This window comes from Mastigoproctus giganteus, chromosome 2 (assembly GCF_048544385.1).
Source record: "Mastigoproctus giganteus isolate SK-2022 chromosome 2, ASM4854438v1, whole genome shotgun sequence".
Classification (NCBI taxonomy): Eukaryota; Metazoa; Arthropoda; class Arachnida; order Uropygi; family Thelyphonidae; genus Mastigoproctus; species Mastigoproctus giganteus.
In genome coordinates this window covers 214782795-214798752 of record NC_143576.1, presented here as the reverse complement: position 1 = coordinate 214798752, position 15958 = coordinate 214782795, and the positions used below count along the sequence as shown (strand labels likewise).

At 37.4% G+C, this 15958-nt stretch overlaps 1 protein-coding gene across 6 annotated transcripts in view; it reads left to right on the top strand.

Annotated features, from left to right (window-relative positions):
• Window positions 1-3106: 3106 nt before the first annotated feature.
• LOC150090076 (uncharacterized) overlaps window positions 3107-15958 on the top strand; it is a 99457-nt gene continuing 86605 nt past the window's right edge. For all 6 annotated transcript variants that reach the window (XM_090389752.1, XM_090389751.1, XM_090389750.1 and 3 more), the window contains exon 1: window positions 3107-10355. In XM_090389752.1, the coding sequence (XP_090245878.1) occupies window positions 3200-10355 (7156 nt within the window). In that variant the 5' untranslated portion in view covers window positions 3107-3199. The remainder of the gene's footprint in view (window positions 10356-15958) is intronic.

Below are 15958 nucleotides of genomic sequence, written 5' to 3'. Positions count from 1 at the left end.
TACTCCTTCACTGCACTTCTCAACAAAATTAACAGAACATGTAGAAAACATGGCGTAACTCCCGCAGCTTGTGATAAAGCATGACAAAATTTGGTATGGTGGTGTACCATAGAATAATGATGAAATGAGGAGACAGCAAGGAACTTCGAACAGGTATCGGAGACATTTATAGGGGTTGTATAACAATTACCAAAAAGGTCATATTACAGAAGTTGATACAAGATGCTTAAAAATAGGATCACATAACATCGGTAAGCCGTATGTTCCCTGAAATAGCTAAACAGTCCTGATAGCGGTGAATCAAGCTCGATACAAAGGGTGTTTATAATATTCTGTGACAAAAAATCCCATTCTTCCATCAGCGCAGACCTTAGCTCAACAAGTGACCGAGGAGTTGGCTGTCGGCGTGCAATACGACGCTCAAGGATGTCCCACACATTTTCGATTGGATTTAAGTCTGTGATCGTTCTGGCCACGGCAGTCGTTGGATAGTTTCAGTTTCAAGGTATTCCTCCACCACTTGAGCTCTATGTGTAGTGGCATTGTCGTGCATGAAAGAAAATTTGGGCCAACCGCACTCCTAAAAAGTCGCACATAAGTTTAACGATCTTTTCTCGGTACAACTGCATAGTTACGGTACTCCTATAAAAACATGAACAGGGTTACGGGCGTTGATCATTATTCCGCTCCACACAAAAACACACCCTCCTCCAACATCTTTCTCTGGTGTTGGAAGGATGTTACCACATTCTTTGTTGTCTCCAGATGGAACAATGTCTAGAATCTGTTTCTAGGCTAAAATGGGACTCATCAGAAACAGAACTGTACCCCATTTGTCAGGGCTTCAAGTTACATATTCATGGCACTAGTTTCGATTAACTCTGCGGTGGTCTGGGGTTAACAGAATGCAAACCACGGGCTTCCTTGAGTAGGGTCCACTTGAATTAAGACTTCTTTACACAGTCCGGTTGGAAATGGTTTCACCTGTGGCCGCAGCAACCTCAAGAGACAGTTGATGACAGGACATTTTAGGGTTCTGTCTTGCTGTTAGAGCCAGATAGCGGTCTTTTCTTGTTGACGTGGCCCTCGGACGACCCTGGTCAGCACTTCTCGTAATAGTTCCTGTCTGCTGAAACTGCTTTCGTAGTGCCGAGACGATCATACGTGACGCATCAAGCCAACATGCCACCTTCGCCTGCGACTGTCCCGCTTCAAACCGTCCAACAGCCCGCCATCTCAAAGAATTATAAAACTATTTCGAGAAGACTCTGCTGTGAATTCTTGTCATGCATTGTTTCCGGAAAAGACCTCCATATTTACACACTGTAATTCCAAAGAGATCATCTGTCACAAATTTAATGGACACCCTATTTCGGATCCAAACGACGCTGAAAGCCAAAAAAACAGATTGATGTAATCTTTTTAGACATTAAAGCTGCCTTCGACAATGTCTCAAGAATTGTCATCAATGCCTTGTTGACACTGTACTACGAAATGTCATTGAAAGCGTAGCGTACCAGATGAATAGTACGATTAATAAACGCGCCTCATTTTAATAAACTGGGGCGTTGTCAGGTCTATAGAAAAGAATTCCAATTTTTCAGCACAATGAACAAAATAAAACAAGAAGTAAAACGTACAATCGGAGAAACAATGATGTCGGCAAATCGAACCTGTCCATCGTGTGATCTGTCGGCAAATTGAACGTGTCGGAGTTTACTCTCGTCAAAGAGTACTACTCCGACAAGCGCGTACTGTCGAGCAATCGTACCATTGAGAATATGATTGACTGGATACCAAGAAAAATTGTTTAATCATCATCTTGCGTAGCAAGTTGGTGCTTGAATAGATAGCTAAACAGGCAGAGAAAACAGAGAGAGAGAGAGCGAAATGCTCACTGTCAGACATAACTCAGATATTTTATGGCACTTTGTTACCCACGTTGAAATCAATCACCGCTCTCCAACTCTAGCAATTGGCTTCATTCCAGAAACTACTTTAGGTATGCAACCTGTGATTTGTTTACAAAAAGTCCATGAACTGGTGGCGTATTCGGGTTTGATTTTGTTGGAGAAAGAGCCGAGAATATATAATGTCTTTGTTTTATGATGGATAAGAGCAAATCATTTGTTTACAATAAATGACATCTGGAAGAAACAATGTGCATTTAAATAACCTTTAAATATTTTTGAACTGGACCTCCACCGGAGTCTTACTCTCAAAGGTATGGCAGTCATAGTTTAAGCCCTTGAAACTGAATATAAAAGGCAAATTCAATTTTTTCAACCCTCCAAAAATAGTTGTATTTAATCTGGATTCCTGTGGATATCCAGATGATTTTCTCTGAATGACTGTTCTCATTTTAAGATGAAACTAAATAAGACTGTTTATAATTTTTCAAACTGGTTTCAATTTGTTTCTTATCCTCCTCTTCTTCACCTGTCTCTCTCTCTCATCTTTTAGAACTTTTTACTAACATATTCCTCCGTGATCCTGTCCTCCTTGTCCTGCAGCGCAGCCTGTGAGTTCTAAATTTAAGTCCCTGTTGCGTCATAATTGCAACACCTTTTACAGCACACTACTGTCTGTGTGTCTCGCCGAGAACGCACTTTGAAGGCACGATTACGGACCAGAATGAAGAAGTCTACCAGTAGATCAGCCTGTTCACGCGCCGCTAAAACAGTGAGGAGGTGGAGAATTGAAACGAGCATGACAGCTACTCTTGGCAGCTTTTTCCTTTGCTCTTGCGGTGATGCCAGGTAGTTGTGGTATTTAAACAGACAGCGACACGGACGAGGTCGGAGTGAACGTGTGCCGGCTCTTCGCTTAGTAATTAGTGGAGTTTACAAGTGAAGGCCGCTATGGTGGTGGTGGTGGTGGTGGTGGTGGGATTACCTGTACCAGATAAGGAATCTGAAACACTGTTGGATACCGCATATATTCATTCGACTGATGAGCATAAAAATGGAAAACATTAACCACATCACTTCGACCATAACTAAACAAAATAACTCCGTTGTTATGGTAATGAGTGAAGAATGAATGCCTGCAAATACGTTTCTTTGCCTTCCCATGTTTTCTTCTTCTGCTCGATAACTGTAAGTAAAGATCGTTTTGTATTCTTGCTAACTCTGTAAGAGGATATTTCGGGAACATTATTATTTTATTTTTTTTTTTGTTACCATAAAAAGTAACTGCCATGCATTCTCAGCGGCCTTCCTATCGCCCACTGTCCTATACATCAGAAATGCGTCACTCAGACCATGGATATAATACATCTTATGGATCTTCCTCTGTATATAATAATGTTTCCCTTTCATCTGCCTCAAGCTTTACCGGAACAAGCCCTGGCATGTCATCTTATAAGGGATCGCATTTGTCATCCTATTCATATCCTCAACATGATCCACCGTCGTATTCCGTTGCAATGTCCAGGAGAGACGCAATCATTAGCAATTACGCAAGAACATCGACTTCACGGGATCAGATGCCTTTTGCCGATCCCTTCATGGTGTCCATGATGAGAAGTTCTTGTAGTACCGAAACAAATCTACCTCCTCGTCCTCCGAGGAGTTACACAACGGACAACTTTCCATCATCATCGTCATCATCACACAGAACAGGACTGACAGAAATCTCGTCCTGGAGATCTCGACTGGACACATCCAGCCATTTCAAGTCCAGAAATTCATATTCCCGCGATTTCCACAGTTCCTATTCGTCAACAGCCTGGAACTCTTACCGTCCTATTCTTATGGAAAGACCTGTATTTACCAATTACACTCCGAGACCAATCGAAGAAAGAAGAAACACGCAGAGGCAAATAAAACGATACCGTCCGATAGTGAAATTTCGTGAAAAGGAACATAACGAAACAGAGAATGTTCGACAACTATTAGATTCTTGGCACTTACCCGATGATATTGGTGATGGGCTGTGTTCAAAACGTGATTCTATAAGATCAAACGATTCTGGAATTGGAAGTTTTCGCTTGTCATCACTTCGCGAAGAAGATGGAGGATCTTTCAAAGAAAACGACGTTACGTCCTGGAGCTGGAGCGATGACTTTCAGCACCGATTTAAGGATGATGAAATATTCCGAGAAGAATCTCTTTGTGTAAAAGTTTGTGAATATAAAAGCGAACTCATTTCTACAGGGGAAGACACGAGAGGGAAGAGAAGACGGAAAATTTCTGAAGACAATGAAAACGTACAAATAAATTTAAAAAATAGGGAAAGTCTTAGTACGGATTCATTGGAAGATGGCAGAGGCTCTTCTCCCGGTAGATCAGAAGTAATTGGAGATAAGAAAACAGACAACTCTTTTTCAACAAGCCTTCAGACATGTCTTTCAAAAGAAAAGGAAACCCTTATGTCTGAGAATGCCAGAAAGCGTCCAGAAGCAATGACTGATGGAGTTCCAGCTGAATTAAATGAAAAGCAGTTGGCAGAGAAAGAGGATACTGTAGTGTCTAAACAAGTGACTGTAGAAAGTGGGGTTAGAAGGAAAAGAAATAAAGATACCGAGAAAAACATTTCTTCTTCCTCTCCTCTTCCTCTCGTTGACACATCTATTCAATTCAAAAGTGATAATAACCACAAGATCGATAAAATATTCGATGACGCTTCAACCCGTGAGATGAAGCCAGGCCTTGAAAACCTTCTCCAAGACAATACTTTGTCCACAAAAACAAAAACACACAATTCGAAAACTAATGCAAATACCAATCTTACATATCAGACCGAAGTTGTTACACTTGAGAAGGAAACAGACTTAGATAAAAGTTCCACTACGAAATATGGAAGAAGGAAAGTTAAAAAACAAATAACTCGCTCTTCTACGACTGATATCACTACCAGTAAAGAAAATATCACATTAATTGTTCCTATGGATGCAGAAAAACCGAATGAAATGTCCTTAACTGTTGACAAAAAGAAAGAAGAATTAAAGCCTGAACAGTTTCCTGCATCTGAGAAGAATAAGGAACTGTCAATGACAGGAAAACAATTAGTCCGACATGGTCACACGAATGCTTTTAGTGAAAACAGCATTCCATCATCTAAAAGTTTTTCATGCATTAAAGGAGATAAAAACGACATAGAAGAAATGAATATATCGATTATCAAAGGAGAAAAGGAAAAGGAAGACTCTTCGGATAATAAACAAATTGGCACTTCTTTACTGAAACAAAGAGAAATATTGTTAAAAGATAAAGAGGCTAAGAAAAGCGATATCCAAGTAAAAAACTCGTCCTTGCGATCAGCAGTTAGCAGTACGCCATCTACACAAAAAACAGCCACTGATCTTGCTAAGAAAACAGAAAGCCATAAAGGGGAGATAGCTCCTAACACACAAGATAATAAAACTTCTTTAAAAGAGGCTGCACCATTACCTAAAGCAGAAACGGACAAACAAAACGATGCCTCCAATAGCATTTCTCAGCCAAAAGTATTAGATAATCAGAGAGATGAAGCGACAAATGAAAACAAATCACATATTACAACACCGATTAAAGAATTCTCAAAAGAAAATCAGTACTCTCTGACAACACAAGACTTACAAAAGACAAAACAGAAAACAAACCGTGAAAACAGCTTATTAAAAGAGGACGAAAAGGCTAAAGCAAAAGATACAAAACAGAAAGCAGATAAAGAATACGAAACAAGAAAACAATCCACAGACTTAATGGAACATGAAAGAAACAGAGAAGAACGGAAGGAAACTAATCACTCAGAGAAAGCAAAATCAATACCCAAAAAAACTGATCCAGACGAGCAAAAAGATACCAAAGCAATTAAACTAAAACCAGTAAAAGGGGTTCTGTCATCGCCAAAAGAGATAGCAACTAACGAAAAATCCTCTAAAACAAACTGCCAAACAACGTTACAAGAAGGCATATTATCCTCAACAAAAAACACGGGTAATCGAAGGGATACCGAGACACTAAACAAACCCGAAGAAATACAAAAATATGCGCTAGTTCCACCAGAGAAATTATCTAACGAAAGCATCGAAACAAAAGCAACAGTAAGTCCAAAACAAGAACTTACCAAAGGCAAAGGGATCAAAAAAGTTAAAGCATTAGATGCAACAAAGGAATGTTTATCAAATCTAAAAGAAGAACCACTTAACGGGAATAGCCAAACAGATTCAAAAGAAAGTTCTATAGTTACAATAACAGACATTACAAAGAAAAAAGCGATCAAAACTGTAAAAGTTGGTAAGGAATCAGAAACAAATACCGATATCACATTAACACCAACAGAAAAACCCAATGTAGTGAACAGCTTAACGACAAATAAAGGTATCGAATGTGAGACACCAGAGCAATGCTCAATAAACTCAATAGTGAACAACTCACCAAACAATACCCCTCAGATCGAAGTAGTAGCAAGTCAAAATCTTTTTAAAGAAAAGGGCATCGAAAAAGTCATAAAACTGGAATCGACAAAACGAAGTCCCCTAACTCCAACAGAAAAATTACTTAAAAGAACTAATCGAAATGATTCTGAAGAAAGTCCACCAATTCAGAAAACAGATCTTGCTACACAAAACGCAAGTACAGCTACAGAGATAGTTAAAGATGAAGAAAAAAATACCTCAACCCGATTAACGCTAACAGAAAACCTCAACAAAGCGAAAAACGTATTGACAGCTAAAGGTAAGGAATCTGAAATAAAAGAACAGTACTCGAAAAGCTCAGCGGAAAACAATTTACCTAATATTACCACTCGGACAGAATCAACAGAAAGTCAAAACAGGGATCTTGTTAAAGAAAAAGGCATAAAAAAAGCCAAAGAACCGGAATTAACGAAACAGTTTTCATCAACTCCAGTAGAAACATTTCATAACAAAACTGATCGAATGGATTCAAAGGAGCAGCTGGTAATTAACGAAATAGGGCTCACCAAACAAAAGGAAATCGCAAGTACAAAAATAATTAAAACTCCAGACAAAAATGCCTCTGCTCCAACAACACCAACAGAGAAACTAAACAGAGTAACGAAAAACAGAGGCATGGAATCTGAAACACCAGAACAATTCTCAACAAACTCAGAGAATCATTCACCTAACATGATCACTCAAGGAGAATCAGCAGAAAGTCCAAAAGGAGATCTTGTTAAAGTAAGGGTCATCAAGAAAGTTAAAGAACTTGAATTAACGAAACAATGTTCACCAAATAAGACAGAACATCCACTATCTTTTATAACTTCAGCAGACCTCAATAAACAGCAAGGAAACACAGATGCAAAAATGATTACACCACCAAGCATAATCAAACAGTGTCCACCAATACCAGCTGAAGAGCATGTCAAAGTAGAAACCACAACAGCAAATATCCCATCCACACCCAAGGAAGATATAATCCAAAAAAAGGAAAGCCGACCTAAAAAAATAATGAATGAAAGTAATCAGGGAAATGAAGGACAACTCTCACCTACAGTGGACTCTCCAAAGCAAAAAGATCTTGCCTCAAATAAATTAAAACAGATAGTCAAACCAGATCCATCAAAGTCAACTGCGCTGAGCACCATCAAATCGAAACTGATTCCTCAAGCAGAAAGCGCTAACACAAACACAAGGGCATTTCCACCAACACCAACAACGAAAGATCCGCCAGATAAACAAGCGGACAGAGATGACAAAATAGATTCGGCACCTACAACGCACACTGAGGAAAAAGTTGAAGAGAAGAAAGCAGTCGAATCAAAGAACGATAAAGACGAAGCTAAACCACCTCAAGCGGCAGTGGATGGAGAAGATAATAATTTCGTAAAAGTCACTTTGAAGCTAAAATCGGACATTAAGTCTTCAGCAATAGCTGCCAGGCGACTTGCATCTAAATCAGCGGAAGAAGGCAAAAAACACGATGAAGAAGTTATCACCATGATACTTCCAAAGAAAACAAAAAAATTAAAAGAAAATATCCTGAGTGAGAAAAAGGATGAAAGCGGCACTGAGAGCAGCAGAAATGAATCCAATGCAGTTATTACAACAGCAACAGAACCAACAAAAGCTTCCCAACAGAAAGATGAAGAATGTAGAAAATCATTTTTGAAAGGCATTAATGAGTATGACAAAGAAAACACCATTCCTTCTAAAGAAATGAAAAATCAAAGCCTCACACTAGATAAGAGCAGCACAGGGGAAGGTATAATTAATTCGAATATTAAACAGTCTGGAAATGAGTCGAAAGCAAATGGACAAAAAGATATTAAAGATGATAACAAGAAACGGGAGAAATTGTGCTCTCCAATTAGTGATAAAAAACAGCTTGTGTTTGAAGACGTCCCAAAAGGACTTCATATTTCAAAAGTGAAAAATCAAGAGGCAAAAGATCAAGAGGCGAAAAATCAAGATGAGAAATCAAGAGGCGAAATCAAAAATTTAAAACAGGAGGCAATGAGTATTCAGATGGAAAATACATTACCTTCTAAAACTAGTAAAAACACAAACATACAAGATGTACAAATCGTATCTGATTCAAAATGTCAGCCATCGGAAGATATTAAAGATATTACACAAATATCCAAAGGTGACAAAAATACAAAAGTCACAACACCTAAATCGAAAAAAGTAGAAACCTTTTCGCTTAGTGAATCTAAAGATGAAGAAAAATCAAAATTGAATGACATCAAGCCAGAAGAAACACCAGTTTTCCAGCAAAAGTCCGAGGACAAAAATTCCTTAGAAATAGCACCAAAAACAACGAAGAGTGCTAAACAACCTGCGGAATTAAAAGGCATTTTGAAATCCAAACCAAAAAAAGTGGAACTAAAAGAAAATTCAAGTCCAGAACAAGACAAGAAATTTACAGAACTGTCAGAAGTAGATAAACCACAAAATAATACTGGAACAGTTTCTTCAGTTGCTGATAATAACAAGAAATTAACCGATTCAAATAGCATAATAGATAACACCAGTAAAGAATCTGCGACAGTGAAACCCACTGGAGATATCCCAAGCAGTCCCTTAGCAGATAACTCAGCAACAACAGTCATACAGGACACCAAGGACACAAAAGATCTGCCAAAACAGGTAACTAAAGGAAAGAAGAAGATGGGACAGAAACCACCCTTGAAGACTAAAGCTATATCTGAACTTGAAAAGGCAGAGCAAAACGTTACCGAACAGGTTGAAGACAGCAATACAAAGTCTTCCGCTGAAAACTCCTCCGAAATAGACAGAATACCCTTGATAAATGAAACAGTTAAAGAAGAAGTCAGCACGCAAAACTTAACAAAGAAAGATAGAGTCCAACAATCTCAAACAGAAACAGTGCTTGGAAAGCCTCCCACCCCCACTAAAGATGCAAAGTTTAAACTTAAGAAGAAAGATTTAACTCCAAAAACACCCCCTCCTGAATCTTCTGACTCTTTCCTGAATGAGAAAGCAGTTCCTGTGCCATCAGCTACTAATGACGAAGTTAACATTCCACCAAGAGTTCCAGATGGAAAGAAGGAGAGGGAAAACAATTCAATACAAGCGACCGAAGGAAAATGTGAAGAGAAAATCATTCCTGTTTCTATAGAGAACAAAATTCCTCTGGCTGAAACTCATGCTATCTCTAATGAAAATCACACCAACGACATCGAACAACAGCCGGAAACAAACTCACAAACAAAAAATGGCCATTTGGTTGTTGGCAACCTTGAAAGACAAAACATAACAAACGCTGCAAATGAAAACTGTATTGTAACTGCGCCATCTACCGGAAACGAGACAAAGGTTGAAATAAATAAAGAAAATAATTTAAAATCTACTTCAAAGATTGCTTATATTCGATCTGTATCTATGCCAGCAGACACAACAGATATAACCGATCAGGATGATTCTAAACAAACAAATTCAAAGGTTCAAGGAACACCAAAGGCAGGAGAATTAATAATCAGTAAAAGTGAAACAGAGCTGTCGAAAGATAATTTATCAAACGATAGCAGTAAAGCAAATATCAAAACAAAAAAGAAAGTCAAACCCAAGACGAATTTAATTGCAAAAAGTAAAAGACCAGATGCAGATGAGATTAAAAAACCACACACAGGAAAGGACATAAATGGTAACGTTCTTTACACTGAAGAAGACAAAGTGGCATCTCCAGCTTCGGGAATCAAACAAACTGAGATCATCAAAACGGAAACAGAAACCAAAGAAGTTCCTGGTACGCAACCACCACCACCACTTGTTAAATGTGACTTAAGGGATACAGATGAAAGAAATGTTGAAAAAGAACCTAACAGAGGAAAAGGTAAAAAAGGAAATGACAGTAATGAAAAAGAGAAATCTGAACACGTGCCAGCCTCATCGGGTGATCAATCAAGGACTGGACAAAGACCGGACCAAGACACAGAGAAAGGTAATAATCTAATCAACCTAATTTCAATTATAAATTTCACAGATGTTTAAGCGTGTCTCTTTTATACAAAATTAACTGTATAATTAATTTCTAATTGCTTTGTTAATTATTACCTCATAAAAGCAATGAAATAGGCAAAGTTTACATAAAAGCTAATGAATAAAATCAAAATTCCTTTTTTTCGATAGTTGCGCCTTTAAGATGGAGTGGCAGATATTGTAATGACCATTGACAGGACTTCAGATTGTAAAAAAAATGTTTCTCTGATCTCAATAATGACTAAGCACTTTTAAGGTCCTCTTTTTTCAATTCTTTTGATTAAAATACTCGTCCTTTCCCAGCATGAATTGTGAGTTCTCGTTCTTAATACTGCACCTCTTTTACTGCAACGAGGATTGAATCCCATATCAATGGCTTTATATTTTTTTCTAAAATTATCGGTACGAAACTTCAATTAATTTGATATGGAAATTCTCTGCACGTCTTCTTTTCGAGAGGATGGATGTAAGAGAGGATGGGTGTAAGAGAAACATCAATCAGCTTTGACTGTTGCCTTAACAGCTGCAAAATTTTAACACCATCAATCTTAAAGCATTCATCTTATTTTAGCCATTAGTACAGATAGTGACAGTTTAGGAAAAGAAAGATAAATTATGACAGACTGCCGATTATCTAAATGGGCAAATATTCCCCTCTAAGAGAGAGAGAGAGAGAGAGAGAGAGAGAGAGAGAAGCAGTTGAAAGCATTTTCCTTCTTCTGTTCAAGCTTTTGCTAAACACTTACTCCAACAAAAATATTAAAAAAAAAAAAAAGTGACATATTTTTGTGGCGCCATCTCGTGTTAGACATGGTACTTTTTTTGGGATACTGACAAATGGTTCCTTTGACGTTAACAAAATCGTGCATTTCCTTGAAGAAGAAAAAATATATATCGGGCACCAGAATGATTTTATTTTAGTGGAAAATAAAATAAACGATGAAATTAAGATTATATTTCTAACAAAAATACAAATTCACCTCATGAGATTACTAGTGCAGATGAAATTTCAAAAAAAAACCTTAATAATAAATAAATAAATAATAAAATAAAAGATTGAAATCGGGGAGGGAGAGACAGAGAGAACGCTATTATTTTTACGTGCTACTGTTGTATATTAAAAAGTCCACTAGGATGGAAGACTGTTCCATCAATCAACCATCCGCTGACTAAATGCAAAATTCCGCACATCTGTTCTATAACTGTCTTTCCTCAATTTGAATCTGTACCCCCTCAGGTGCTTAATCTGAGCAAGAGGAAGAATCCCATCAGCATTCAACTTGCTCAACCCATTCAAGGCCTTATACACCTCGATCAGATAACCTCTCAGGTGTCTAGTCTCCAGCTGCTGCAACTTGCAAAATTTAAGCCTCTCCTCGTAAGAGCAACCCTTTGTTCCATTCACTAATCTTGTTGCCCTTCTCTGTACTGTACATCAACCTTAGCATTCTTTAAACTGCGCAGATAAGCACAGTGGCATCTTCACCATCCTTCCCACACCGGGTGAAAATAAAAAGGTCCAGTTTCGAATCCCGCAAATGACCCAAAGAACTTTTATGGGCTCTTTTCACTCGGTGGCCGAGTTAGTCGGTCTCAGGCACAGACAAAAGGTTCCTCCTCCCTAAAAACTTGGGTTTTTCGTTCATATAAACAGACAAATCAACCGGAGAACATAAGCAATTCACGAAAATAATACACTTGAGTAGTTCGATTAATATTGCGGGTGACCCTAGTGACATTTAGCATTCTTTAAACCAAAAGTTAAATAGTTTCACCTGAGTTCAAAGCCCTAAGGTCAAATTCCACCTCTAACACCCCCACTGAAGGAGGGATGACAGAAACTTTTGTAATGTTTACTGGATGACACTAAGCTTAATTTAATCTGTGGGTAGAAAAAGCATCTTAGTTGTCACTGCACAGACAAAGATAGGAAGAGGGGAGAAGGCTGGAAGTCAGCCCAGTAGGCCAAGGGGAACACCGAGTCCTGTATAAAAGCTAGGTCAGTGGTATTTAATTTCTTCTCTCTCCTGAGTTTAGTAACCTATGGGAAATGGTATATAGTTCGGTAGAGTGTGCTTTACCTAGTGCAGGTATGAATCTGTTCATGGATAGTGTCTGTGATTCTGTGGCTTCCTGTCGACTGACGGATCACTCTTCGGTCAGGTGCACTGTAAGACGAATAAATTTAAGTAAGTGTACTTCCGCATTCTATTAATGTTTAATAGGATCCTTAAACTACAACTTATATCCCTTAGTTTGGATTAATACAAAAACCGCAACTCACATTTTCAATCCATCTGCTTCAACTTTAAAAAATCATTACACTGTATTAATTCCGTTGTATTCTGAGCTTGTTTATTTTACTTTTTGTTGCATGCCTCCTAGATCTGTTGCAATTTATTATGGTTTCAAAAAATAGTATACAGCTGTACAAAGTTCCAGTATTCTGCAATGTCTTTGTTGACACTTACACGGTACACGCCAACCTTCTTATGAAATCTTTCATCACCATTGCGCAAGTTACTGTTATAATACATAAAATCCTCCTAACAAGATCCTTGGTTGGCATAGCAACAGCACGAGAAACCAGATCGTTATTCGGTTCTCTCTTTCTTCAGTAATCGTTAAACAATGTTAAATTTGTAATATCTTGGGAACTTTCTAAATGTCACATGCCTTAACAGCGTGTACGTTTTTTCTTTATGGATGTTCGTAGCTCGAAAGCTCACAATGAACTGGATTCGTTTTATTCTGCAAACATCGGGAGGAAAGCAAGAAAATGAAAACAGCAGAAAAAATGGCAACATGTGTTGCAAAGGATTAAATTATAAATAGAGGTGATAAACAGCACAGAGAGTAGATTCATTCACTCCCCATATAACAAGGTAGTTGATTCCAATTTAAAGTTAAATTTGGTGTTGGTGACACCCTGCATATCAAACTACCATTAGAAATATCTAAGCCTAGCAGTGTTCATCAGTTTCTCTTATAATATTCCCACTGGCTTAAGGAAGATGACCATAAAGTTATGTATGATGTCTGTGAAATAAGTGTAGAAGCAACTTATGCGGTTAATCTCCCTATATTCCCTTCTGCGTGACAGTGTGATGACTTTCCCACTTTTCACTCGTTTTGTGGCTAAAGGAGTTCTTAACCCTGCAGTGGTGGCGTCCTAAATGTTACATTTAGCGTGTTATGAAATGTAACACGTGTCCCAAACATGGTGGCCTACAACTGACAGCTGTAAACTTTCTCTTTAACCTTTGGGCACGATGATGGAAATAGTCGACGTTACAATAAAACTTAAACTTTGTGCAACCATATATATTCAATAGATCGTGCTTCTTGGGGCCCATGGGTAGGGGAAAGAACCCACTGGGAAATCCACTCCTACTTCTCTAGTTTTGTAATAAACTATTGCTTTTCCGATATCTGTTCATTGGCCAAATTAATGACTGTTCCTCAAGAGAGCCAGAGAACAATTGAGTTACATACAGGGTGATTCAGGAGGAATAGTAAATATTTCGGGAGGTTATAGTATCGATTATTCCGAATAAAACAAGTTTATATAAACATGTGTCCAATTCTCAATGGATACCTGCGGAATTTTAGTATTCCTTTCATTTCTGGTTTGACTTTCACTCTGTATCGTTAATTCATTTTATTATAGAAGTTTAGCCATAAAAATAATTTTATTGTAATTTAATTTTAAGCAGTTTTATTGTAAACGATTACAAGTGAATATATGAAGTAACCTTCATAATACTGGTACTGAAAACAAAAGGGGTCGTTTCAAAATTCTGCTGAATCTCGTTCACCCTTGGAGAACAAAGAAAAATAAACCTCAGGTGCCATCAATGAGATTCAGCAGAATCTTTAAACGTTACCTTACAGTTTTAGTCCCAATATTGCAGTGGTTGTACACGTATTAACAGGTGATAGTATAATGCTAATTCGTCTTAATTTAATCCCAAAGAATAACCATGTAATGTCTTTCTTTCACAAATATACAGTAAATGTCCTTTTTAACACTCTTGCTTACTGGGCTATCCCACTTTTAACGCAGTTTTCTTCTGGTTCCAATTACATAAAGGTTTGGGACCAGTCATCTGAAGACAATGTAAAGTACCATGCATTTTATGCATTTTTAATAGCTATACTGCTGCAGTTTAAACGCTTTTATCGCTCTTTAAGGCCCTAAGAGGAAACAAACCGGATATAACTTCCACTTCCTCTTGATTTTTGGCTTTGGGAGAGGGGTGATAGAGACTAACTTCTAGGAATAGTTAATCGTGCACTTTTGTTCACTTCATATAAATTGTTCCCGGTACAGGTGACGTTTATTGTGCGTTATAAAATAAGAAAATAAATAAACTGGTCCCAAAAAAGTAAGCGTAATAAACTACTTCAAAAACAGCGAAAAAAAAAAACGCTAAAAATTAATGTTATCTACCAAAATACTGATAAAAAAGAAAACAAATAGCCTCTAAAAAAGAGATTCCATTTATGGTGCCAATTTCTGAAATTTCTCTTCTCTTCTATGAAAATAAATCAACATACAGACAATAATATTCTTAATAATACATTAGCCTTCCCGTTCTGTTTTAATCAGCACACATTGATTTTTACATGATTTTTCTCTTATATTCTTATTTATATTTCTTACATCGCTCATAATTTTTCTCTCTTCTTTTTATTCTATCCCCCAATGTGAATCACAAACAACTGTTATCTACGCAGAGAGTACCTCGATTCATTTCAGACTGCATTTATTTAAACTTGGCGACTCACCTATTTGAATTAAATTGGTTCATTGATCACATATTCTTAAAAATGTCTGTCTGATAAACTTCAATTTTCCTTGACAGCCCAGACAGAATTGTAACGTTCCAAAAAGTATGTCAACTGATAAAGCGTTCTTAAGTTTATTAGCTAAATTTCTCTAATAGTTCAAAGAAAAACCATTATCGCAAACGTGTTCCAATTATTATAAAATTGAGAACGTTTCACCTTCCCACAGCGTTCTCGAAAGCTGCCAGAGCATTAAGTTGTCCACTGAAATATTGTGTCTGGTCTGTGCTGAGCTAATTTTTAACAAGTTGGAAAAAGATACTAGAGCATCACGTAGTTTAAATTGAACTGCTTAAACAATTAAGCGAATATATTTAATAATCCTAAAACAATGAGGTATTTTTCAAAAAAAAATTGTAGTAAAGGATATTGCAGGAATTATAAGGAGTATAATAGATGCTCCTGACATCCGTGAAGTGTGTAGAGCAGATAGACACTCTTAAGAAGAGCAGGAATTAAAAGATCGTATTTTTCACATCAACGCTGAAATGGTTCTTATAGATTTTATCACCACCAAAGTAAACCAAATTGTAATTATTAATGTTGTAATTATTCAATACCTGAAGAAAATGGAACAGAGGACTACCAAGTGTTGAAAACGAGGAAAAGGCAGTGAGCAATTAATTTTATAACGAGAATTCAAATGGTTTTAGTAAAAGGTATTTGTTCCAGAAGAGATGGAGAATCGATAACAGAGTTTTATGATATTGTAGA